General features: G+C 41.9%; 1 protein-coding gene across 7 annotated transcripts; it reads left to right on the top strand.

Moving 5' to 3' along the window:
• The first annotated feature begins 816 nt into the window (after positions 1-816).
• LOC102106685 (Na(+)/citrate cotransporter) lies at positions 817-24,343 on the top strand. Of its 7 annotated transcripts, XM_005525645.3 has the most exons (16): positions 3,283-3,508; positions 4,028-4,105; positions 5,513-5,613; positions 6,762-6,869; positions 9,153-9,281; positions 10,056-10,192; positions 10,621-10,835; positions 12,119-12,290; positions 13,423-13,545; positions 14,066-14,278; positions 15,059-15,180; positions 15,452-15,570; positions 16,726-16,887; positions 17,856-17,993; positions 18,777-18,933; positions 24,134-24,343. In XM_005525645.3, exons 4-15 carry the CDS (start codon positions 6,765-6,767, stop codon positions 18,903-18,905), a joined length of 1,764 nt encoding a protein of 587 aa, XP_005525702.1. In that variant the 5' UTR covers positions 3,283-3,508; positions 4,028-4,105; positions 5,513-5,613; positions 6,762-6,764; the 3' UTR covers positions 18,906-18,933; positions 24,134-24,343. The 7 variants fall into 7 exon arrangements, with proteins under 7 accessions (XP_087922406.1, XP_087922409.1, XP_005525702.1 ...); XM_088066280.1 differs by lacking the exons at positions 3,283-3,508; positions 24,134-24,343 and adding an exon at positions 817-844 and having other exon boundaries at positions 18,777-21,358; XM_088066283.1 differs by lacking the exon at positions 24,134-24,343 and having other exon boundaries at positions 3,282-3,508; positions 14,225-14,278; positions 18,777-21,358.

The raw sequence follows: 24,343 nt of genomic DNA, 5'->3' as shown, positions 1-24,343 counted from the left end.
TTTGGGGTACAAGCATCATAAAGTCACCCCAGGACACCATGGCTTGATTTTTGTTTCATCCTAACATTTTGCAAAGTTGTCCAATGCAGACATTTGATCTACAGAAACAAGTAACACTCATATCAGAGGAGAATTTAACATTATATGCAACAACCCATCATATTCAGTAGGGAGGCAACTAGATATAATCCTACTATTTGCTTATCAGGAACAACATGAGCCTTCAGCAAATAAGAACAGTTGCTGAACACTTTCTAGGATGTAAGCGTAAAATTAATTACTTCAGTCATAGTTATTACTTCCTTAAAACTGAAGCAGACTATAGACAATGGATTTTTTTTGTGTAGATGTGAGCATAAATAGTCTAAGGAATTACCAAATCCCACATTTTACAGACAGAGAGTACCTGTGGCCAACAGGTCGAGAAGCTTTGGAATTCACAGATGGGCACTGGGGTCCTGTAGAAGAGCTGGTTGTATTTGTTAAAGTGGTTAAGGCCCCCGCGGGAAGGAGCAGCAGCGCGCCACACGACAGGCAGGCGGCGACTGGCAGGACTGAGGGGAGAGTCAATTGAGTGACAGCTGGAAGTGAGATTGTGATTGGCTGGAGGAACGCGCGGACAGAGTGTGAGCCGGAAGTTGATTGGGTGATAGGACGCATGGCCAGCAGCACTGCAGCTGAGCCAGCCAATGGGAGCCCTTCGTCAGTTGAGTTCTGTTAGGCCTTGCTGTGGCTTCAGTTAAAGCAGGTGGAGATTAAAAGCACATTGCGATTTATGCAGTAAAGGGATCTTTCTTGGATGTGTAAGCAGATCCGTGTCGCTTTGTTGCCCAGTTGTGACTGTGTAAGTATGGCCCTTTGCAGGTAAGAAGCCAAGCCCAGTGTGTCACTTCTCACCTCGTGTTTCTGAAGGGTTGGAAGTGGCAGCAGAATGCTGCAATAGTCACAGGTAACCAGCGTGTCGAAAGACTGAATGTCTTTAAGAGCTTGAGGTGATGTGATAGTCTCTTCTGAGAGAGGGAAATCATCTTTCTTTTGTAGAGTTTGTCCAACGGCCTTGCTACTTTTCAAGACACACTAGGTTCTGCAATCCTCATGGCCCTTTTGAGTCTTCTATTTCATGAAAGATGGCCAATTACCTTGAACAAAGAAATTAATGTTCTATTGCAAACATATAAACAGAAACAATCATCAGTCATGGGGGGAAATTGAGGCAGCTTCTGGGTTTGGTATGGTCCATGTGCTGAATCCTTTCTCTGCCAGATACTGCAAAATTGCACACAGTGGTATTTTGAAAAGAGGGAACTTGCAGCAGGAGAGAAGGCTGTGAAAGAAACCTCTGCACAACAAAGTAGCAAGAGAGCAGGAACTTGGAAATGTGAAATGCATATAAAATATTTTTGTTTCCTACTCAATGGCTAGCATACTCCTGCTATGTGGTTCTTTCCTCTGCTGCCTCTCTTACAGGAGACCCAGATAACACTAAGGAAAATCCTAGAAACTCTTGAAATCTCCCCCTTTTAGGAGTGAAGATCTCTTGCCAATTTTTGCAAACTTGCTCTCTCCTTGTATTTTTATTCTGCTGGATATCCTTTCATCTAAGAGCAGAGAGGAAAAAAACCCTGAAACTGAAAGGATCTGTTGCAGTAACTCCACCCCAAACAACTGTTTAGCCAAAAAATTCTTTAAAGGAGAAACAGCAACATTGCCAGACAAGAGTTGGGGTTTGATTTTCAGTGGGAATTCCTCACACAGATTAATTTGCTAATCCTTAGGAAACTCTGGGATCTCAGTTTCTTTCTTTTCCCATGTAAGTTTGATTTACATTAGCTGGTTCAGCAGGTGGCAGGGGTTCCTCTGCCCCCAGCACCCAGACATGCTCTGGCCCAGAAGCAGAGGGAGCCTGTGGTGCCCTGAGGAGCCTCAGGTCCATTGAGGTCCCTCCAGGCTGCAGGGCCTCAGGGCTGGCTTGTGGTGAGCAGGAAGACAGGGGCATGCTGCCATCCCCTTTGCCTCTTGAGGGATGGTCATGATAGTACTCAGCCCCACAAACCCACCCTGGTCTCCCAGGGGCAATGCTGCTTCCCTTGGACAAATGCTGCCAGCGCATGGGAGGTGTTTTGCCTCCATCTCCACCTGGGAGAAACCCAGCATCAGTCCCCCAGCCGCACGTGGGCTGCTCAGCCATGCCCAGCAGATGCCCAGGCCTCACTGGTTCCCCAATGACCCTTGGAGCACTTCGGGCTATCCAAGTACGTGCCAGGTGAAATCTCCAACCTGTATTAACCAGCACTGACTTTCCTCCCTGGTGATAGTTTGCTTTGCTGTGACTGGGATGGACCAACAGCAGAGAGGCCCCAGGAACAGCAGATCCTGTTTCCTCCTGGACCTCAGCAATAAATTTTTAAATAGGAAACTTCAGAAGATATATGAATTAGAGAGAAGAATGAACAGAACTCCATGTTTTCAATGCCAAGAAGTTTCAAGACTTGCTGAAGGAAGGTTGAGCATTTCTGTACCTGTTGCTACAACTGATTCCTTATAGCTGTATGATGCAAGTGGTGTCTCAGATATGACAGACCCTACCCAGTGTGGAATAATGGAATATAGAAGATGCAGAAAATACTAACTGACCTTCTTAGTCTGTCAAGCAGGGGCACTAATATTGATTCTTTTACTTTGCAGGAGTATCAGAAAAAATCATTCACTAGTCTTTGCACAATGTATCATAATGCCATATACAACAGCTGCCACAGATGTTTCTCAGAAATTGGTGTGGTTCATTTCCCATCTAAACAAGCCCCTTCTGTCCCACATTTTTCTCTGGGAAAAATGAAAGAAGAAAAAAAAGGAAGCGCAGTAAGCCATTATTTAGATCTGGGAATAATTAATGTTTATCTGGATTTTGTAACACAAATTATGTAATGAAGCAGAGAAAAGGCTTTTGAAAAAATATGTTAATGAGGTGGCAGCTAAGGGAGAGGTTACAAAGCTGCCAATTCTGAATCAAATTTTTAACATTATTTTCTTTTGTATCTTTTTTTTTTTTTTTGTATTCGTTAGCCTGCACAGCATTTGAATGGGTTTTAGGGCACAAACTATATAGGAAACACCAATTCTAGGTCAAGAAAGACTGATCAGCTACATACACTGACTGAGAAAACCCCACTGACTCAAAATTCATAATGAGGGCTTTTGTGCAGAAAGTTGTTGGGCACAGGGATTGTGCTGAAAGGACTGTTCATTCAGAGTCTTGAGAGCTTTTCTTGGAAAAATATCAGATGCTCCACTGGGAACTTAGTTGAAAGCTACTCCTGAAGCAGGACAGTGGACTGGCAGTAACTGGGAAGGACCGATTGGAGGGAAAATGGAGAGCAATGAAGGAGTGGTTTTCTCTGAATGCTGGTAATAACTCTTTCTATTTAAATTCTGTATAAACCTTCCAGAGCATAGCATTACTATACAAGACCTCTTCTAGGCATCTTTTGAAGGCAAGAATCACATAGAGGTAAGTTCTGAGCTGGTTGTTTTTTAAATGTGATTTTCAGAAGCCCAAGTAGAAAACATTCTATTTCTGCTAAGTCCTAGAATATCTGGTTCAGTTGTTTTAATTTTTGTTTCTCAGTGTCAAGTATAATATGACTTACAGTCCTTGCTTAATTTTATTTTGTTAAAACTTTTGTACCTCTGGCTGCTGCACGGAGCCTGCAACGTGAAAGAACTTTATAAAGAATGTGAGGAGTTCTTGTCTTGAGAGAGAGTAGCAGTTATCTAGGTCAAATGGTCTGCTTTAGAACAAGAAAACTGTACTTGTGTGCTTGGGCAGCATTTGAATTAGAGGCAGAAAATATGTCTATCTGTAATTAAATGAACTAGCTGCTTCCTGTAAAGCCACCTTTTTACAGACCATTTCTATCCTCCAATAACTGGAGTAACTGGGATGATTGCCTTGTAGAGATTGCGATCTATCAGAAAACCAGCTTCTCAGGAATGAACTGAACTAAAAAAATAAATCTTTATTTTACAGTTTTTCTACCTGGACTGACCCTGGAATTCCTTCTTTCTGGGATTGATTTTCAGTCCCTTTCTCTCCCAAGTAATACAGGTCAGCCTTTTTTTACTAGACTTCACCAGTGTCCCACTTGGACTTGGGCTGCAACTCTTGGCCATGGTTCACATTATTGACTCTGGCAATTTGAAGTATGAAAGAGAAGATTGCAAGACTCTGCATGTGGTTTGACAATGCTGTTAAGGTCATCTAGGCATTTGCTGTCTTGGAAGGTGTGGCTGTTCCTGCCACAGCTGTTCCTTGCCCAGCCTAACTAGCCCAGTCTCTTGAGCTGGCTCTAGTGCTTACTGAACACTTCATTGAATCTATTCAGCTCACTAACAGCAGAAAAGTGTTCTGCATTCTTTGTCAAGTTAAATCAAATGAGCGCCAGAGCCACCAGCTGAGAAATGTCGCAAAGGCCAGGGAAGGTTGCTGGCAGTGGGCCACAAGATGGGCTTGGCTCTGTTACTTAAACCCTTGCTTCTTGACATGCTTCAAAATACCTGTTTTTATTAGGGCAGGAGAAAAACAAATGGGAGAAGTGGTATCTTGCAGCCAGGAAAAGGGATTTCAGGTACAAGAGACTGATTCAGGTCCTGGTTCCACTTCATGTCACCACCCATGCCTAAGATTCCTTGTAACACAAAAATTTGAGTTCCTTTGAAAACTGATTTGAAACTTACTACCAAGAACAAGAATAGTACATTATTCAACCATAGGGTATCAAAATTTGGCCCAAAGGGTGCTACAGTCTTCTGCTTCTAAATGATGTCTGCAACCAAAAGCTAATTTTACCCACTGCTTCTAAAGCAGTATTTAAAGCCATTGCTCTCTTCTATGTTCAGAGCCAATACTGACTGGAGGAAAGGATTCTCTTTTCTTGAAGGTGGGAAATTAGTGCTCAATTAGCATAAGCTGAATTTCAGGTGGTGGGAGATTTTTGTTTGAATGCTCTTTGGACCACCTAAAACTCCTGGATGTTTTGCAAGTGCTTAGACTCTCTGCAGTTCCCTTCTATCCAGCTATCAGACCAGTTTTGTAAAGTAAGCAGCCAAAACTTTGTCTTCTTGGCACAATGAAAAAGAACCTTATCATCAAATGATATGAAGGCAAGTTTGCAGTAATTCTGCACAATAAGAGAATATTGATTACCTTTTCTGTATTGACAAAAAAAGGGACTGAGGCATGAATTAGCTAATTTAATTGCCCATGGAGTCCTATGTCTCATCCCCAGGTACAGCAAGCAAATCTCCTTTCACAATATTAGTCCATCTAAAGGTATCAACACATTTTTTGTCTTTCTCTTTATTTTCTTTTTTCTTCACTGCATCTTATTGAAACAAGAAGACAACGAATTATATTTGCACTGGACTCAGAGTTAACCTTAGAACAACTCCTTTAGAGTGAACTATTTGCATTTTCTTATTTAAGTGCTTCTAGTCCTTTTTCTTTTTTGACTAGGAACCATTTATTCATTGGAGACAGGCCACAGGAATGCAAGTTTTGGCCAATTCCCCATTTTCTGCTAGACTTTGCACTGGTGTGAAGTTTTCTCTGTGTTGGTAAGTTACCCAGAGGGACTGCTTCGAAAGGTTTGAAGATTTGGAATCTGCCCAGATCCGGTTGGCTATTGTTTTCTCAGTGGGTATTCACTGCTTTTATAAATGAAAAGTAACATTGGAGTGTCTTGCTTTGAACTTCTGTCACTCAAGTTCCTCTGGTGAGCAGAGGACTAAGAGTGCAAGCTGTAGTCAGAGCTCCCTCATTAGTTTCTGTGGAATCTGAAATTCTTTATTTCTGTGAGTAAATGCTTAGTAAGACTGTATTAAGAGACTGCAGGATCAAATTGTTGAGATATGATTTATGCTGACTTCAATTTCAGGTGGCTGTTGCCATTCCAGAAGCAAAACCTAAAATACCAACGATTTGTTTGTCCTCTGTCTATTTGTCCCTTTCTGCCTTCTCAGTCGTGCTGGCCACCATCAGTAGGGCTGTCCCTTTGGATTCCGAGGCTGCGCTGTAGACGAAGTCACTGAATTCAACATTAAAAATAACCTTTCAAGTTAACCTTCCTGGGTTATTTTTAACCCAGATCCAGAGGCACAGTGCCTCTCAAAATATTAGCAAAACACAACCATGCATGCCTGCACAGACCTTTGTTTTGGGGAGACCCCCACTGTGTTTTTAACTCTCCATTTCCCTGAAGGAGCTCAGTCCTTCCCCAGCACTGTGTGAATGAGCGAGGGACGATCCTCCCTTGGCGTAACCAGCACCTCACGAAAGTCCTGCTCCCGAAAGGGGCCGTGTCAGCACCTGGGTCCCTGCAAGCGATGCGCACTGTGACAGTCTGTGCTCGCTGGCACCTTTCTGTGGGCTCTGTGAGCAGGGAGAACATTCCTACAACACTCCCGACTGGTGCGATAGCTGGTGCACTGACGTTGAGCCGCTTTCCTTGGCACGAAGGCGCTGCAGAAGCCCCGCACGGAGGTGGCCGTGTCCCGGCGGCCAGGCAAGGAGGGCTGGTCGGAGCGGGGCTGGGGCGCTCGGGGGGGCCGGTTCGTTGCCGGTCCCCAGCCGCACCGCTGCCCGGGGCGGCCCCCGGCGGGGCGGGCGGGACGTGTCGCCCCCGGCCGGGTCCCTCCCGCCCTGTACTTAAAGCGGCGGCGGCGGGCACTGCTCCCGCTCGCGCCCTGACCGTGTCACCCCACAGAACATGGCCCCGACGTGCCTGCGGCCCCTGCTGAGGTACCGCTCCTTCGCCATCCTCTTCCTCACGCCGCTGCTGCTGCTGCCGCTGCCGCTCGCTGTGTCCACGCGGGTAAGTGCCTGCGGGGCCCCTGCGGGAACGGAGCTCGGCTCCGGCCCTGCTCCCGGTGGCTCCCACGCACCCAACCCACCGTGCCAGTTAGGTGCAATTCATTGTGGGCCGAGACAAATCCGTGTGTAGCTGGCGCGTTTGGAATTGTCTGCATCGTGTCGTAGCGATTGGAGTGGGCTGAAGGGCGCAAGTGCGTCCCCCAGCTCTCTGCTGAGGCTCTGGTACTCCCAGTATGTTGCTTGGTGACATTCTCCATCCTGATGCAGTCAGGGTTGTGTTGTCTGAATTGGTCAGGATTTCAAATGCCATGTCCTCCAGTTCATCCATCTCACTCCAGGGATGGCGATGGCACCATTCCTTTGCGTTCAGTGGAGTTACACCAGCATAGAATTGGAATAACCCAGGGAAGTTTGGGGTTTAATGCTTTGTAGCCTTGATCAAGTGTGACAGCTCAGTTTGCAGTATTTTTTGCCTACTAGAGCTTTGGAGGCTATTCTAATGGTAAAAACAGCCTTTCTTTTGAGAAACTTGCATCGCTCAGTCTGGTTTAAAGTACAGGAAAATTTTATCTTGTGTTTATAAACCAAATTGCCAACCCTTCTGGTTTACCTGTCTTAAGTTATACCAGCCTAGCCTTTCAGTTGAATGGTGGTACTTTATATAATTGGGAATTCCTGACTTTTAAGCTCTACTTTGGCCAAAACTAGGAAAGATCATTTCCAAAAAAATAAGTATGTCTTCAGTTTGCCATTATTTCTAGGCATATTGTGTCATTAGTCTAACCTAAGAAATTACAATATTTCACAATGGGAAAGCAATATTTCTGTCAGTGTCTGCTTTTTCGTGTTTCAGCCACGAGGCAGGTCACTGTGTTTTGTGTCAGCTGTACAGAAACACCAAAGAGACCTTCTGTGACTGTTCCCATAAATCACAGATAGATATAGGTATAAGTACAAATATATATTTAATTCCAAATCTTTGGTTGTTTGAATTGGCCGTGGTTGTTGGAGTTAATTTATAAGCATCATTGTATTTTTGAGCTTCACATAAATTATTTCCTCTCTACTCTCTAAAACCAGTGTTTTGAATTTTATTCACTTAGAGTTGTTTTTCTGTCTTTCATACTAGCAACAGATTAACCACGGTCAGTTCTAGCCCTGCATTACTGCAGCTTATGAATTTTATCATAAGCTGACTTTATGTGTATAAAGGAAAGAGCCTTCAACAGGATCTGCCTGATATCTTCTAGTCTCTGAAGAATTTTTCCTCTCAAAATTTGTGCTGTAATTAATCAGGAAAGTTGAGGGGAAAAAAATTCAAATTACTTACAAAAGGTGTTTTCTGGTTCTTAAGCTTCTCAACAAAATTAAGCAAAACACAGTCCTACATGCTAATGTTACCTGATGTCAGTTTTTAAGTGTGACTGTCACCCCATTTATTTTAGCAATAAAGTCACATTTGTTGTATTAGAATAAAATCCTATAAACACATGCCCTGAATAGGAGCAAATACTGAACTACAGAACACTGACTTCAACTTTCAAACAGTTCACTGTTAGCTAATGGATGCTTGCTTCTCCTGACAATTTTTAGAGTATAAACCACAGAAGTCTGGGATTCAGAAATGCCTGATCAAAAGCCCAAAAAGACAGTTTGCAACAATTCTAAACTAGGGAATCCCCTTAGCAGGTAGGGACAGTATGATTTGGGAAAGTAGTTTAATGCCTCTAATGTGCATGGTCACAACAACAACAAATATATATAAGAGTTTTACTTTAGGAGTTACTTCACAAAGCAAAGAGCTTTTAAATTATTCAATGAAATAGTTTCTGAGCTCAACTGTGTTACTGGGCATACATCAGAAACTGTGAATTTCAGGCAAGCTAATCATCCACACTGGGAAATTTGGCCATCCATTAAAAAAATTAACTCTATATTGCTGTTCTTGGCTCCTAGGTGTAAAATTTGCTGACCTCAACCAACAAGAGGTACTTTCACAGGGCAAACTGTGCACTTACCTAGTGGTGGAAGATTTATTTTTCTCACAGCATTTATTTTGTGTGGATGTATTAAAGCAAACATTATGGCCTTCTTAGTCAAAAAAATCCTTTTATACAAGTGACTTCAAAGCATGATTTAAAAGCGCAAGTTTAAGTCCTCATTCAGCGTAACTTGTAAAGCTACAGACAGTGGAGTGTGTGAGCCACTTGTAAGAGCTACCAATGTGTTTCTTATCTTTAAAAACAGTTTCTAATGCTTAAGTGTATCTTCTATTATGTTGCAGGAGGCCAGATGTGCATATATCATCATCATCATGGCTGTGTACTGGTGCACTGAAGTGATCCCCCTGGCTGTCACCTCCCTCATTCCAGTGGTATTTTTCCCTCTGCTTGGAGTTCAGACTGCTAAAAAAGTAAGGAACTCATGCAATCCAGATATGATACAGAGAAATCCAGTGCTCTGATCCCCCACCAGTATTTAGCCAACGAGTCTGTACTAGTGTTCAGGGTTCTTATATGGGAAGATGCTGAACTACATACACATTTGCCCAAACTCTTAAGAGTGGGAGACTTGAGGTAGTAGAGGAGAGGATCTGTTTTGGGCATGGATCCTGCAGGAGAGCATCCCACTCGTGCCAGCAGTGTGTGTGCTCCCAGCCTATGAGGAAGTAGTGCTGTCAGTCTTCTGGGAGATCTCAAAATGCATGGGATGAACTTCTGAGAGGATAGATGGCATGGTGCCAGAAGGTATGCTGTGTCCTCTCCCCAGATCTCATCCTGGGCTGTTTGTGCTGGAGGCACAAGGCACAGGCTACATTCAGGTTCTGTAGCCCAGGTTCACTACTGCCCAACAATCTCGTAAAGGCAGGTATGGTTGCTGAAGATGCTCAGAGAGTCCTTTTGGAGCTCAATATTTCCAGCACCTTCCATACTTTGAGCCCCCAACTATGTTTTAGGAAGCTGGTGTCATTTTGCACAATGATGCCCAAAGATTTCTTGCACAGGCAAGTCAGCAGTTACCCAGGAGATCGAGGGTCCAGGAAACTGCAGGGAGCTCTCAGGCAGCAGCTGCCTCTTGTTCCAGTGTTGGCTGGGGCCTGGTCCAGTCCATGGATTTGAGAGGGTGGTAGGCAAATTTTACTAGTGAAGTAAGTATTTTGGCCTGATGTACTTTCTCTGTCTTTCAGGTGTGCTTTCAGTACCTAAATAACACAAACATGCTCTTCCTTGGAGGGCTGATTGTCGCAATTTCTGTTGAGCAGTGGAATCTTCACAGAAGGATTGCACTGAGAGTCCTTCTGATTCTTGGGGTGAAACCTGCACTGTAAGAATATTACATTGTTTTTTCTTACCATTTCTCAGTTTAACAGAGGCCTGGTGATGACATTTAACAGTCGACAGAGAAAGGAATAAGAGCCAATTCAGCTGTACTTTCACAGTTTCTGGAAGTGAAGTCTAGCAACAGGAACAGTTTATTTGTCCTTTATCCAAAACTAGTATCTAGACTATCTAGACTAGACTGAATTTTAGAGGCTTGCCTTTGGGGACAAAATTATGACAGACTTAATCGTGCACTGGGATTCCTTCAGTAAAGGTGGGAGAGCTGTCCTAGAAGGGAGTCACTGTACTAGTGGATGCTGCACACATCCTTGCCTGGGCTTTGCTCTCCAGATTACGGTGACTGCAAAGCCTAGCAGCATCTGTTCACTTTCTTTCTCTCCTCTGAAAAGAAAGACGTTTCTCTCTTTTCAGCCTCATGCTGGGATTTATGGCAGTCACTGCCTTCCTCTCCATGTGGATAAGCAACACAGCCACCACTGCCATGATGGTTCCCATTGTCCAGGCTGTTCTGGATCAAATGGACAGCACGGAGTATGATGTGACCATGATGGAACAAGCAACTGGGCAAACAAATGCAGTGATTGAGCTGGAGGAAAAGAGCACATCAGAGTCCACTGCAGTGCACGGTAAGGGCCTTCTCACCAATAAGCTGACGCTACTGAACTTGCTACACTCAGCTCCCCTACCTATGAGTGCTGTGTACCCTTTCCAAGGAAAGAGGATGGTAACCTGACCTAAAATTCCTTAAATACATGACATTTAGGTTTTACAAAATAGCTTTCAATTTTGATGGCTACCATTTTGTGTGCTAGTGCTAGATCCCAGACAGGTTGTTATGTTATTTTCTTTGAGCTGTAGTCATCCTCCCACAGTTTCCCCAGGCTTAACCACTTGTTTAGGGAAGTGAAGAGCATATCCTGTGGGAAATAACAATCTCAACCCCCAGCATACTATTTTCTAAATCTTGTGATTATCAATGGGGATTCAGCTTCTAGGTTGATGTAGGACTATTTGAAAAAATTATTTAAACACAATCTATTTTGGTTCTAGGGTAATAAATATCTCTTTATTGACCAGATTTTATGTGGAGGTGGGGAGAATAAAGAGGACTACTTTAAAAGCCACATGGAAAAGAAGATAAGGTGTAATTTGACTCGCAGTAGACAAACTGTTCTTGCGTGTGATCTTACACTGATGCTTGATTCCTTAAGGTCCTCTGCCAATGCTGTGGTTCTGCAATAGGTTTCACTTCATTTGAAATATGTGCACAAACTCAGACCCTCTCATTTCACTGCTCTGCTGTGCTGTTACAGAGGGCTATATTATTAAATATGATTAAAGATCAGATTCCAAGTGTAGTGAAGATAATAAGAGTGTGCAAAAAATACCCTTTAATATTGTTGAGTTGTTTATAGTTGCCATAAATTCTTTGTCCTATTCCATTAGTCTAGTCTGACTTCAAGATTTAGAGTGTTAACCTCAGAGAACAATGGACAAAGCAGTAAAGTTTCGTGACATAATGCCAAGCAAGGATTTGGGTTTCAGTAGGGCTTTTTTCTGCCTATATTCATATCCGTTAAAGGTAGTTGGGTTCTCACTGTGGAATTGGAATTGTTCCAGTGACTGTGATGTTTGGCTGGTGGTACACCTCTGTGAAGCAAGACATTGCTGATGAGGAGCTGTGGCTCTGATGTGGGCAATAGCATCCTTGGATCACGTAAACCCAGACTGTCAGCCTCTTGCTCTGGCCCCTCATGAACATTAGTCTGAAGTATTTAGGGAGATATCTGTGGGTTTTTAATTAAAATTACTGGCACATACAAACTGGAAGCACTAAGCCTACAGACCCTATCCTGAATTCTCTGTCTTTCCAACTTTACCTGAGGCAAATAATTTTCTTTCTGCCTAGTTGTAAGCAATGAACAAGTCCCTGATGACCCCAGATCTTCTGAGGAACAGAAAATGAAGAAGCGTATATGCAAGGGAATGACACTTTGTGTATGCTATGCTGCCAGCATTGGAGGAACTGCAACACTTACCGGAACAGGACCAAATGTGGTACTGAAAGGCCAGATGAATCAGTAAGTAATTTTTGCTTTTTCTTTTAGTTACATTGTTATACTGTTTGTGTGACCAATTGACTGGTCTTAGATGACAAATTCATTTGTGAACTTCGAGCAGTAAGTTGAGGCACTGAGTCTGAGAAATGTGTATGAAGTGTTGGGCCTCATCTTTTTTGCTTCTGCATCTTTTAAACAGAAGCTATGTGATGGAATTAAATTCTTCTGAGAAAATTGGAAATACATGTTGACAATCGACATGCAGGTGGTTGATTATGAGATATTGGTTCTTCTGTGTCCTCTCTTTCAATTGAAATACAGCACATCAGAAGAGGAACTGCAGTAAAGAGCACCAGAAGAATGTAGATTAACTCTGCTCATAAGCACACTGAAGAGAGCTAGAAGGAGCTTGGCTCCTCCTGTAGAAGCATTCCTCCATGCTGTGGTTGTGGAAACTACAGTTGTGTTGTTCTCTCATTGCTAAACTGAGTTTGGGAACTGATCTACATGGAACCCAGTCTGCAGTGGAAATTTTCCAACATTGCTTCCTTGTGTTGCAAGTACTTCAGCCTCAGCTGCTACATTATCTGTTGGTTTTAACACCCAGCTGGAAGTTTGCTATTGATATTTTCCCTCCTATCATTATCAGCAAACACAGAGAATTACAGAAATTGCCTTTCTTAAAATACTGTCTTCATTCTTTCAAGCCAACTAGCAACTTTTTCATCTGTTGAAGGCAGCAGAAGTATAGTTATTAATTTCAGGAAAGACATTTCTTGCTCTCTTATTAGCATGAATTGGGAGGAAGAAAAAATATCCTGTCTTGGGATAAATGAACAGGCATGTTGGAAGTGAAAGGTATCTAGGAAGTATGTGAGGTCTTTCAGCCACACTTGTCTGACTGAGACCCAAAATATCCACATAAGCTCCTATATGCATCAAAGTATAACACAGGGAAAACTTACAGTCATTTAAGTTATGCTCTGAAATCAGGCTGCCTTCTCCCATGACTTAAGTTAGGCTGTGGATGTTACCTATGATTGCTTGTAATGGTTGTCCTAGATTTACATGCATAATTGTCACTAGCACATATTAAAGGTAGAGTAGATTACTAAATGTTTTGACATTCATACAGAAAGTCATTTCTTTACAGGTTATACCCCAACAATAATGATATTGTGAATTTTGCTTCCTGGTTTGGATTTGCATTCCCAAACATGATTGTGATGTTGGCGCTAGCTTGGCTTTGGTTACAGTGCTCCTTCATGGGACTCAAGTGAGTATTTATCTACACAATATTGTGTAAACCCCTAAGTAAGTTAGTTAGCTTACTGAGATATCTGGCTAAAACAAATGTGCTGACAAGTTATTAATTTTGTAGCAGAGAGTAGGTTCATTTCACAGAAATTTTGAGGTCTGGAAACATTTTATGTTCATGGGAGGTACATTAAGGCAAAAGCCTTATACATTCTTAATCTTCGACAGAATTGCCTTTCTGCTTTTCAATCTCTGACCTGTGAATTTCAACCCTAGGAGAGCCTGCATAGCTGGTTTGCAGCCATTGATTCAAACCTGACTTTTTCATCCCAGGTTACTCCAAATTGCCATCCTTTAATAGACTCCATTCTTCTGTGAGAATTGGTGTGTCCCCACAAAATATTTTGGCACTGTTGTAGTTTCTTTATTTATAGCCTCTGCTGTGGTCTGTGTCTGTCCCCCAGAGTTTGGAGTGATAAGGATGTTAAATCTCTCTAATATATTGATACTTACATTATTTTTTCCCATTTTTCTCAAAGCTTTAAAAAAAACTGGGGCTATGGGACAGAGAGAACTGCAAAAGAAAAAGCTGCATACAATGTGCTGAAGGAAGAAATGAGAAAGTTAGGCCCTGTCTCTTATGCTGAATTAAATGTCTTCCTGTTGTTTTTATTGCTGGTGCTCTTGTGGTTTACCAGAAACCCAGGCTTTGTAAAAGGCTGGGCTGCCAGGCTCTTCTCAGGAGGAGACAAGTAAGTTTTTAGGGTTTTTTTCCATCTTTTACCGTCTTGGTTAATCAGATTCTCTTGCTCATACATTCCATTTTGAATGTGGGGTCATTAATTCCAACTTTACCTGACTTAACATGTTTGCTGGGCTTGATCCAACGGCTTGTACATGACAGTACCAATCACCTATGATTTGACAGTTTGTACTGCAGTGAAAAGGTTGGAGACTGAGACATGGAGCAAGCTGAATCTTCTAAAAGAAAATTCTGTTATGCTGCTCTCAGTCACACTGATGTACACCTTGGTATTTTGTTTGTATGAGCTCCAATCAGTTGCAGTTGCATTTGAGTATTTGGTAATATCACCTTTAACCAATACCTTAGAACTCACTGGAAAATTGATTTTGTGCTTTGAATGGCTTCTTTGCATAGTGTTTGTGCATGGCATGTTAGGAACATAAAATACATGTTGGGACTATCATTCAGACCATTTCTTTAGATGTCTGTGTTTGCGATACAACTGTTGAGTCTTGGCTTCAGCACAGAGAAGGAGCCCTGCTCCATGAGGGATGAGTTGTCATCCAGGACTCTGCTTTTTAACGTTTATTGTAGTATTGTAACGTGTTTCTTTTATTATTGTGTTTATATTATGGCAGGTCTGAGAGACCTCAGACATGAGTTAATGACCCATTTTGTTCAAGCCCCAAATGGGATGGCAAAAATCAGTGACTAGAATGCTAGAAGGCAGCCCTTTTCTAGAAGAAAGGTGTCCATTTTCTAACCAGTATTCTCTTTTCTTCATTAGGTATATCACTGATTCTGTTCCTGCTATGTTTGTTGCCCTGTTACTGTTTGTGCTTCCTGCTCATAAGCCCAAATTCATAGCCTGGAATCAAAGCGTGTCTGACCCTAAACAGACTGAAGAAGGTATTCAAAAGAGGGACTGTAGTACTGTGAAACAGCTAACCCACTCAGCTAACAAGGCAGAATCATGCACTGGATTTGCACGCAGTTCTTTAGAGCAGCTCACCTACCTCCCTTGTTGGGAAGGGCTGGGGCACAGTATGTGCTCATGTGTGTTACCCTCACTGTGCAGACTTCTCAGTACTGTGCATCTGTCCACCAGTATCTTATAGAACAGGAGACAAAGTGTCTTCACTCTCCTAAAACATGTTCTACTTTTCATTTCTCACTTCAGATATAAAAAAGCCATTTTTATCAACCTCACTGCTAGACTGGGATGTGGTTCAGAGGAAGATGCCCTGGAGCATTGTGCTGCTGCTGGGAGGAGGTTTTGCTTTAGCTGATGCAAGCGCAGTATGTACTGACATCTGTTTTTCTCTGACTCAAAGGAGAACTTCCCTGGTTTGTTTTCTGGCCCATATTACTGGGCATGCACCCAAAGCCAAACCCAGTAGCAATGTTAGGATCTGGAGGGAGATCTAAATTAGCGAAAACCAAGGAGAGGTGAATGCTTGTGAGTCTTTTCTAGGAATTTTTGTTTTCTGCCTAAATTTCTTTAATTTATCTTACTGCTTGGAGACTGATGAGTAGGTTAGGATCTTCACTGTCTGGACAGTCCAGAAAAGAATACTTTCTTATTTCTGTAATCATCCCAATCGTAGCCCTGACTAGAAAAGTAGAAGCATAGATAACACTTGTCAGATTTTCAGAACCATTTGAGGTTTGTTTAAAGGTTATATATCTTCAGACTTAAAGCAAAACCACTGCTGAAATGGTCAGAAAGAAAATCTGGGTTGATGCTGTGTTCATAAATTCACAGAAAAAGCAGCTAATTCTTAAAACAGGAAGGAATTTTGAGGTGAGACATATTGTTTCCTTCATCACTGCTAAGATGCATCAATATCAAAGCAAGCATTAGCTATCAGTAGTGCAATACTTTGGGGAAAGTCATGTCACATCTTTAGTTTTGTGGCTAATTTTGTGGTTTTAACCATGGGACAAATTAAAGCTCTGGGCCTTACTTTCATCTTTATACATCACACATAAATTAATAAAGCTCCAGAGCATTAAAAACTAGCAAGTCAGAGATATTGTAACCTGTTTGTATCCAACTACTGACTGTTTTCCTACAATAGAGCATTCATACAGAATCATAACCTTCAGAAACCTTAGAAAAAATGTGCCTAGAAGCTTTCTGGGCTATAAATTAGTATTTGCAATGACCTCAGAAAAATTTTCTTGTTTAGTCAGAAAACCATAATTTTGTAACCTATGTGTGAGCAAGTATTTGATTTCCAGAAGAATCAGAAAAGTGTGATTCAGTGTTATGTCTAGTTGGCAAGGAATTTCTTTTTGTTTTTGTGACAAATCATTGTACTTTCCTGGATGGTGTTTGTATAATTCAGGACTCCTTTAGCATTATTAGACAGGAATGTTGCCCATAACATGGCTTCCTTGTTTGCGAGTCAGGGTTTTAAACTTCCCTGAAACCCACTTTTTTTCTTGCAGAACTCTGGGCTCTCAGCTTGGCTGGGTCATCAGATGACTCCCCTGGGATCTATCCCACCATGGGCCATTGCAACAGTGGTCTCCCTTATTATAGCTGTCTTCACTGAATGCACCAGTAATGTGGCCACAGCTACCCTCTTCCTGCCCGTCTTTTCATCCTTGGTAAGATTGCTTCTGTCCTGTTACCCTGGCAGCTGGGGGATCAGAGTTAAACTGGGTGGCAAAGCAATATTATATTTAGTGTCTTGGATGTTGCTCCAGGTCATGCCTTCTGTAAGGTGTGTGCTTTGGCCTTGGAGAAAGTGAGTGACAGTCACTTTTTCAATGCAGGTCAGAAAACATCAATTACTTCTGGTCAGTTTGAACCATCAGCTTAGAACTGGAAAAACACATACACACACACACACACACATAAAATCCAAACCAAAACAAAATCCAGAACTTTCTGTTGATGCCATTGAATTACTCATCTTCACATTTTGTACTAAAATACTCAAAGTGGTAGGCCTGATTATTAGAAATGTGTAATTTCTCATAGGAACCCAGAACAATTTTAAAACTTAGGGAGGAAACCCTGGTAAGTTTTGCTGCCTTTCCTCAGCAGAAATGAAAATGTGGCATAAAGAGAAAAATAGGTTACTTTGTCCTTTAATTAGGAAAGGACAAGCACTTTATTCTAGACTATTTCATCAAAACAAAATTACCCCAATCAAGGTACTGAGCTAATAATGACTTAAATTGGCACTTAAGTTTAGAGTCCCACAGGGACTAAAGTCTAAGAGTGTCACTCCACGTGCCTAGTAATTATAATTCCCATTCCTGGAAAAAGGGTGGTCCGAGGTTAAAGAAAAGATTGTTGGATATATTTGACCAGAAATCCAAATTATACCATAGAACAAAGCAAACAACATGAAAGAATCAAGTGTTGCTTTTAAGTATCATGGGTCAGGAAGCAACAGCAAGTTATCTTTAAGCACATGAGGATTTCAGAATAAAATGTGAATTATTCTGGTGATGTAATGCAAGGAAACAAAATAAACCTGTGTATTTCAGTGGTCTGGGGTAGATTGATCATGTATGCTTTTCTTTTTTAATACCCCCAGAGTGATATTCTCTCCATTTCATTGCAGGCCACATCTGTCAAGATCCATCCTTTGTATGTTATGGTGCCTGCTACTCTCAGTGCTTCATTTGCCTTCATGCTACCTGTTGCAACACCACCAAATGCAATAGTGTTTTCTTATGGCCACCTCCGTGTTTTGGATATGGTAAGATAATTGCCTTCTCTCTTATCTGAAATTCTCCATTGCTTTCTTCCTGAAATATGGTGAGTGTTTAATTTTCTTTGCAGAGTATTTGCAAAGGACCAGGAAGCTCTTATGGGCTGTGACTACCACTCTATGGCCCTCTCTTCTGCAGTATTAATATTGTGATAAAAATTTGCATCTCTGAAGTAACAGTACTTTTCTCACAGGCTTTGGCAGATATACTGACTGGCCCAAGTGAAATTAAAAACTGACAAGTCATAAGTCTCTGAAACCTGAAGGGTTAAAGTGCAGGCATGCCCTGCAGTGTTCTGGGGCTTTGGCGAGTGTCTAAAGCCTTGTCTCCACTGGAGCTGAAAGCAGAAGGTAGCAATCAGTAACCCTTGGCTCTGGTTCTCTGATTTTCTGCCAGACCACACAGGGCAGGTTCTGGGCAGAACACACAAACATTACTGGCTTTCTAACTGGGTACTTGAAGAGCACATAAGCTGTCCTCTAACTAGTAAGAAAGACTTGTTACACATGCCTTAAAGCCCCTAGTCTGGTTATATTCATAGCAAAGTGCTCAAAGACTTTGCACAGTGTGTTCCCTGGTGTTTCCACCTAAGCAAGAGCAGAAGGTGATGGATACAATGGCTATTTCTGTGATTTACTTGACTGACTTTCATGACTATGTACAAGTATGTCTTGCTGCAGTTTGCTGTGTTGGTGTTTGAATGTTGCTGGTTTGGACTTGCTGTGCTGGTGTTTGGTTATTGTTGTTGGCTTGGATTTTTTTCCTCACAGGTTAGAACTGGAATAGTGATGAACCTCATTGGAGTCTGCTGTATCACGCTGGCCATCAACACATGGGGAAGACCTGTATTTGGGCTGGACACATTCCCAGCCTGGGCAAACAGCACAGCAAACCAGTGAGCTGTGAAGAACTCTTGTGTTAAACGAGGAAAGTACCCTTAGTAGTCCCTATTGCCTAAAGTCCTGTATAGAGTCTTCAGATCCAGTGCTGGGTGTTTGCTGCCTTCCAGCAGTCACCAGGTTTGAACCAACCCAATCTTACTCCACTTGTGATGGAGACAAAAGTGTTTGCAATTATACAACCTTATGTGTTGAGATCGTAAGTATGATCAAGTGATCCATTGTACCTCCAATCAAGGTCAAGAATTAGGATTTATCGGACTTTCAATAAAGAAAGGGGAGGCTGTTGTATCAAGTGGTTTGAGCTATTATATCACTGGTATGTACTTGTAAATCATTAACATTGAACATTACACTCAGGCAGGGGCTGAACATTCCTTACATCCTTGTATCCTGAGCATTCCTTGTATCTACAAGTGAGAAACTGTACAGAGAAATCTCTGTTGTCACTTGTCTACTGAAGAAGGGGGTACATGATGTTATGTTTTAGTTGGTCCTCAGCCATGTGGTGGGATTCTTCCAAGTCAATATCCAACACACTTTCTCTCACCTTTTTTCACTCCCAAGTCTCAGTGCATTTAGACACCTTTACTGAGGATTGAGATAACATAATTCCATGCTGGTCATGATTCAGCTGATTCTCAGACAATGATGCACTGAGGTTGGCTCTGTGTTTCTTGTGGCAATTAGAGGCAAGGGAGCCTTTCCCTCAGTCACAGGTGTGATTTCACATGCCATCCAGTGTTTTCTAGTGGTAGCCTGGAGATGACCAGTGGCCCATAGGACTTCACATCTATTGCAGAAGTTCCTGAATTAGCCCCTGATGTGCCTTAATTAATAACTCTGCAATTTTTGAGTGAAGCCAAGACATGAGAAAGGCTCTAATTAATGCCCTGGGAAAAACTGATGGACCCAGATTCTAGTCTTGTGCATGTGCTGGCTGACAGCAGTGGGAGTTATCTGGTGTACTTTGGAATTTGTGTCTTGTGAGAAAAGCAGTTTTTAACCTATTTATGCCATTTCTGTTGCAGAAGTACTCCACAGAATTATTGGTGTTGGGCTGGATGTATTTTGACATTTCCTTCAGCCCTGGCGGATGGTGGTGGGTGGGAGGTAAAGCAGTGTCTTGCAGTGGAAAGATCTGCGGGTATGACCTGGGATTTGCTCCTAGACATCCCCATGCCAGTCAATTCACCTCTTTTTTGCCTATTTCCCCTCCTAAAGAAGATTTTCCGGAACCTATCTACCTCACCCAGGTGTTGTGAGGACATAAGGGGCAAATTCTGCAGCCATAGTGATTCCCACCATGATAACAGGTGCAAGGTGTTAAGTTACAGAACAACAGAATTCTGTCTAGAAGATCAGGCATATAGCATAGTACTGTGTGTAGGATATTTCATAGTTCTTTTATTAATGTGAGTTTTCTTTATGGAACTGGAAAAATACATTTTTATCAAGAAGTGAGGGAAATATTTATCCATAAAATGAACAGGTGCTTTTTTGAGCAGAAAACTGCTTCAAGAATTAATTTCTATGCCTTTATCTTTTGTATTCTTTCACGGTGCTAGGCACTATAAACTGTCTGATGAATGTTGTTCCTGAGTGCCACCAATGGCTTCCTGTTTCCCAGTTGGCTGCATGTGGTGCAACCTCACACTTCTTCCAGGGAATGGTGGAGCATGTGGATAAACACACTTCCACTTGCAGAGTCTATCTAAGGAAGAGGCCAGTTCTAGTGCCAAGAATTGGCTTGCTTACAGATATTTGTCACCACCTGAAACTTAACAGAGTATTTTTTTGAAGAAAGTGAACAGTTGAACACCTTCTGTCCTTTGGCAGTCACCACTTAATGCTGATTTGCATCTCTAGGTATCTAAATGCATTTGAGAAAGGGACTTTCTCTGCTTTTTGATGGACTTTCACAGTGTGAGAACATGTTATTTTTGCCAGATACATGGTGCTTGCTCTGTTTGACAAGTAAGATACAGGGGAGCTTGCATGGGTAGATGATACTGAACTTGGCTCAGTTCGTGCAGATCAAAATTCCTCTAAAACTGGTTCCAACTAAAAGCTGTAGGATGGACACTTCACTGTCCTGTTTGCAGAAAATAATGTTCTGAAAGTTTCTTGAAGGGGAGAAATTGCCCTCATGTCAGCTAGTGCAGAACTTCACTCTGTTGCTGGACAAGAAGGAAGCAAATGCTTTTTTCATCAACAGTCACACAGGGTAATTCGTGGTCGGGAGTGCTGGGCCAGGACAACTGTGCATGTGGGTAATAAAGAGTGTTTAGTTCATTGTAACTGTGAAGTATTGGATGTGTCACCTCTCTGTACTGTTAATAGCATTTTCTTTCTGAGACACTTTTATGACATCCTGTGATCGATTCACATTTAATTTAAATGGGTGGGTTGCATAATTGGAGCCTGGCAAATAAAAACTTTCTTGAACTGTCTCCCCTCCTGTGTAACATAGTGGACCACTGGTTTCTGCATTAGCTTCCATTGTAGCACAGTAAGATCCAGGAAGGTACACAATAGTGTATAATGCAAAGCAGAGATTTGGACACCACTCTTAAGTGTCTTCAGACCTGAATATCAGTGGATTATCTTCTTTCATCAGCTAAGTGATAACTCAGGTTTGCATTTCTGAAGATGCTCAGGTGGGACCACATCAGGTGCCATACCCTACAAACTGTCTCATTAATTTCAGAGTAAAGGATTATACGAATCTAAGAAACACAACCAGTTTTTAAGAAATAATGCTGTACAAACTTTCCAATATAATAGGTACAAATGGGCTTTTCTTCAGCATCAAGCATGCATGGTATCCTGTTCCAGTGCCCTGAGTTATATGTTACTTACAGTGGACAATGCAAGGACAATCGCTTTGTGACTAGATCTGATTTACAGCCTCTTCAGATGCAGAACAAGTATCATAATGGAAACTTACTGGGCATGGCATTTATTTTGTTGCTCATCAAAGGATTATTGTTTTAGATGCAGAAGCGTGATGGTCCTAAGGTAGTGGCATAAAAGAATCCGTTTTCTCCCCACTTTAAAACATGCACCCCCAGCACGCCCATAAAACATGGGAGGATCCTCAGTGTGGGCTTTGTCAGGGCAGATTATTCAACCACCCTGAGTGAGCAAACAGTTACTATTTTACTATACAAGTGCAGAGTGTGATTCCTTGTGGTCAGTGAGTCTGTCAGCTGGCCAGCTGGCAGCACAGCTGGCAGTGCTGCCAGCGAGGAGCTAAATTAATGCTTTCTTATTTTCTGCCCACTCCCTATGGATCCTTGGCTTTTCATTTTTTTTTCTCAAAATACCAATTTACCAAAATATCAAGTTGCTAATGCTGTTTCTGCAAATATTGAATGTCCCAAACCTGTAGCATTGTGGTCTGGGCTGCTGTTGCACAGGGTTCCTGCTTGGTCATGTACCAGTGTGCAAACTTGTTCCCACAGTGTACTAGTGCTTGGGAATGGTCTCACAATCATGAATGAATTCATGAATAACCAAACTACAAGAAAAAATACAAAGGGAAAACAAAGGTATTTCCTGCCCATGTGTTGAACATCTAGATCGGTGAAACAGAAAAGAAAAACCTTTCAGTATTCTCTATATGATCAGAAGAGGTTCCCAAGCTGAAGAGCAGTTTGGATTTATTGGTATTGTCCACTGAGTTCAGAGCAGCAGGTAGTACATTCCAGCTGAGTTCTGATCACACTTGAACTCAGTCTTTGGCTTATTCAGTCTTTGTTTTCTAGCTCAGGTGTGTTGCCACTTGAAATAGCAATAACCTGGTTATGGCATTTGCTGACAAAGTTGGAATTGGACAGTTGCTGAAAATCAACCCAGAAAAAGAGTAGATCACTGAATCAGTCCTAGCCAAAATGCAGCAGTGGTTCCTTAACATACCACCTCTTCCTTTTTAGTAATGACATATATATTTTTACATACATCACATCTTTTTTTCCTCCCAAGTGTCTGTGCTAAATATACGAAGAAGTGGTGGTAATGAATCCTGAGCCCTTGGATGAAGTTGACAGAGTTTTCACAATGTTTTCCAGTGTGGGTGAATAAATGTGTGAGTTTAGACAAGTCTGATCAATCTCTTTGTGCCTGTGCCATTGAGAGGTTTTCAACACTTCTGTACCTTGCACCACAAGGCTGCCAGTCTGCTGCAAGAGACTTGTTTGGCTCAGCATTTGTCTGCATGGTTTAATGGCAGGGAGCTGATTCTCCTCTTCCCAGAAGAACCATCACAGTGGCAGCTCTTCAGTGACAGATCAAACCTTCCCCTATGTGCACCTTTGCTGGCCCCTGTCTGAAGGGTCTGTGGCACAGAGAGGGCTTGCCATGTACTGCAGAGTGCCCCTGCTTGGGGAAGTTCTGAGGGGAGTACAGCCCTTACCATTGGGAGTACAGAGTAAAGGCAGGCATGCCATGCTGCCCTGAGGTGATTGGGGACTGCTTAATACGTTTGGTAGTTATTTAAAAACAGAGCTGATTTTACTGAAACTATTTTTGCCCATTTAGGTTTTTCTGGAGCGCTTAGGCAATAGTTGCCAATTCATTATGGTGTAAATGTAGATTTACATTTACTGTAGATTCTGGCCGTAAGAAAGAGACTATTTCTTCTGTCAGAGAAAATATGTTATCCTTCCCCAGGTTTCTTCAGTGCTTTATTTACCCACACAAAATTATTTCCCAGTCTTATTTGGCAAATGGCACTTCAGTGAGTTTTCACAAGCCGTTTCAGGCCAGAGTGTGAGCCTCATTACAATGTTCATAAAACATTTTTTATAAACAAACCATTTTCTTGAAAAACAGAATGTTCCAGATATTAAATCTAATTTATTGCAGTTTCCTTTGTGAGCTATTCTTTGAGAACAATGACTTGGGTTGGGTCTTAGCAAATATTTCAGAAAGCCAGCTGAAGATCTAATTTCCACCTGAAACAAAGTTAACACAATCTTTCAATTAAGGAATGATTATTCTGGAGGAAGTTTCTATTTTACTTCAATATTTTGCCTTGCCTATACAGTCAGAAACCAGAAACATAGGAATGTATATTACTAATGGCAAATGTCTGACGTCAGATTCACCTGCTGTTCAGGTGTCCTAATAGAAGCCTCATATATTTTTAATCAACTTATTAGTGAAAAACATAAAATGCTTTCTGACACATGACATTTAATCTTGAATTTATCTTTGAATTCTAGTGTTCGTCTGAAGCTGGAGGAGTACCAGAGTCCCAGAAGTACATGTGCCAGTGCCTTCAATAAACCAGTCTTTTTACACTTTATCATCCAATTCGCAGCTCGCTTGAATGGTATTTGGCATCTGCAGATGAAGTGGTTCCACCATGATTGTCATTGGCTGCCCTCTGAAATGCACATTACCTGCCAGTTTCTTGACCTCAAAAAAGAGAA

The sequence above is a fragment of the Pseudopodoces humilis genome, chromosome 23 (assembly GCF_049639895.1).
Source record: "Pseudopodoces humilis isolate 2021_Gansu_Grassland_sample_001 chromosome 23, ASM4963989v1, whole genome shotgun sequence".
NCBI lineage: Eukaryota > Metazoa > Chordata > Aves > Passeriformes > Paridae > Pseudopodoces > Pseudopodoces humilis.
Note: the sequence above shows the minus strand (reverse complement) of the source record. Positions and strands in the feature narration are given on the sequence as shown.

What these genes read in the sequence shown, in the direction of transcription:
- LOC102106685 (XM_005525645.3), top strand. Translation starts at nt 6,765, where the DNA reads ATGGCCCCGACGTGCCTGCGGCCCCTGCTGAGGTACCGCTCCTTCGCC. An exon ending in TGCTCCTTCATGGGACTCAA is followed by an intron (nt 13,546 to 14,065) that starts GTGAGTATTTAT and finishes TTTTTCTCAAAG; the next exon opens with CTTTAAAAAAAACTGGGGCT. An exon ending in CCCTAAACAGACTGAAGAAG is followed by an intron (nt 15,181 to 15,451) that starts GTATTCAAAAGA and finishes TTCTCACTTCAG; the next exon opens with ATATAAAAAAGCCATTTTTA.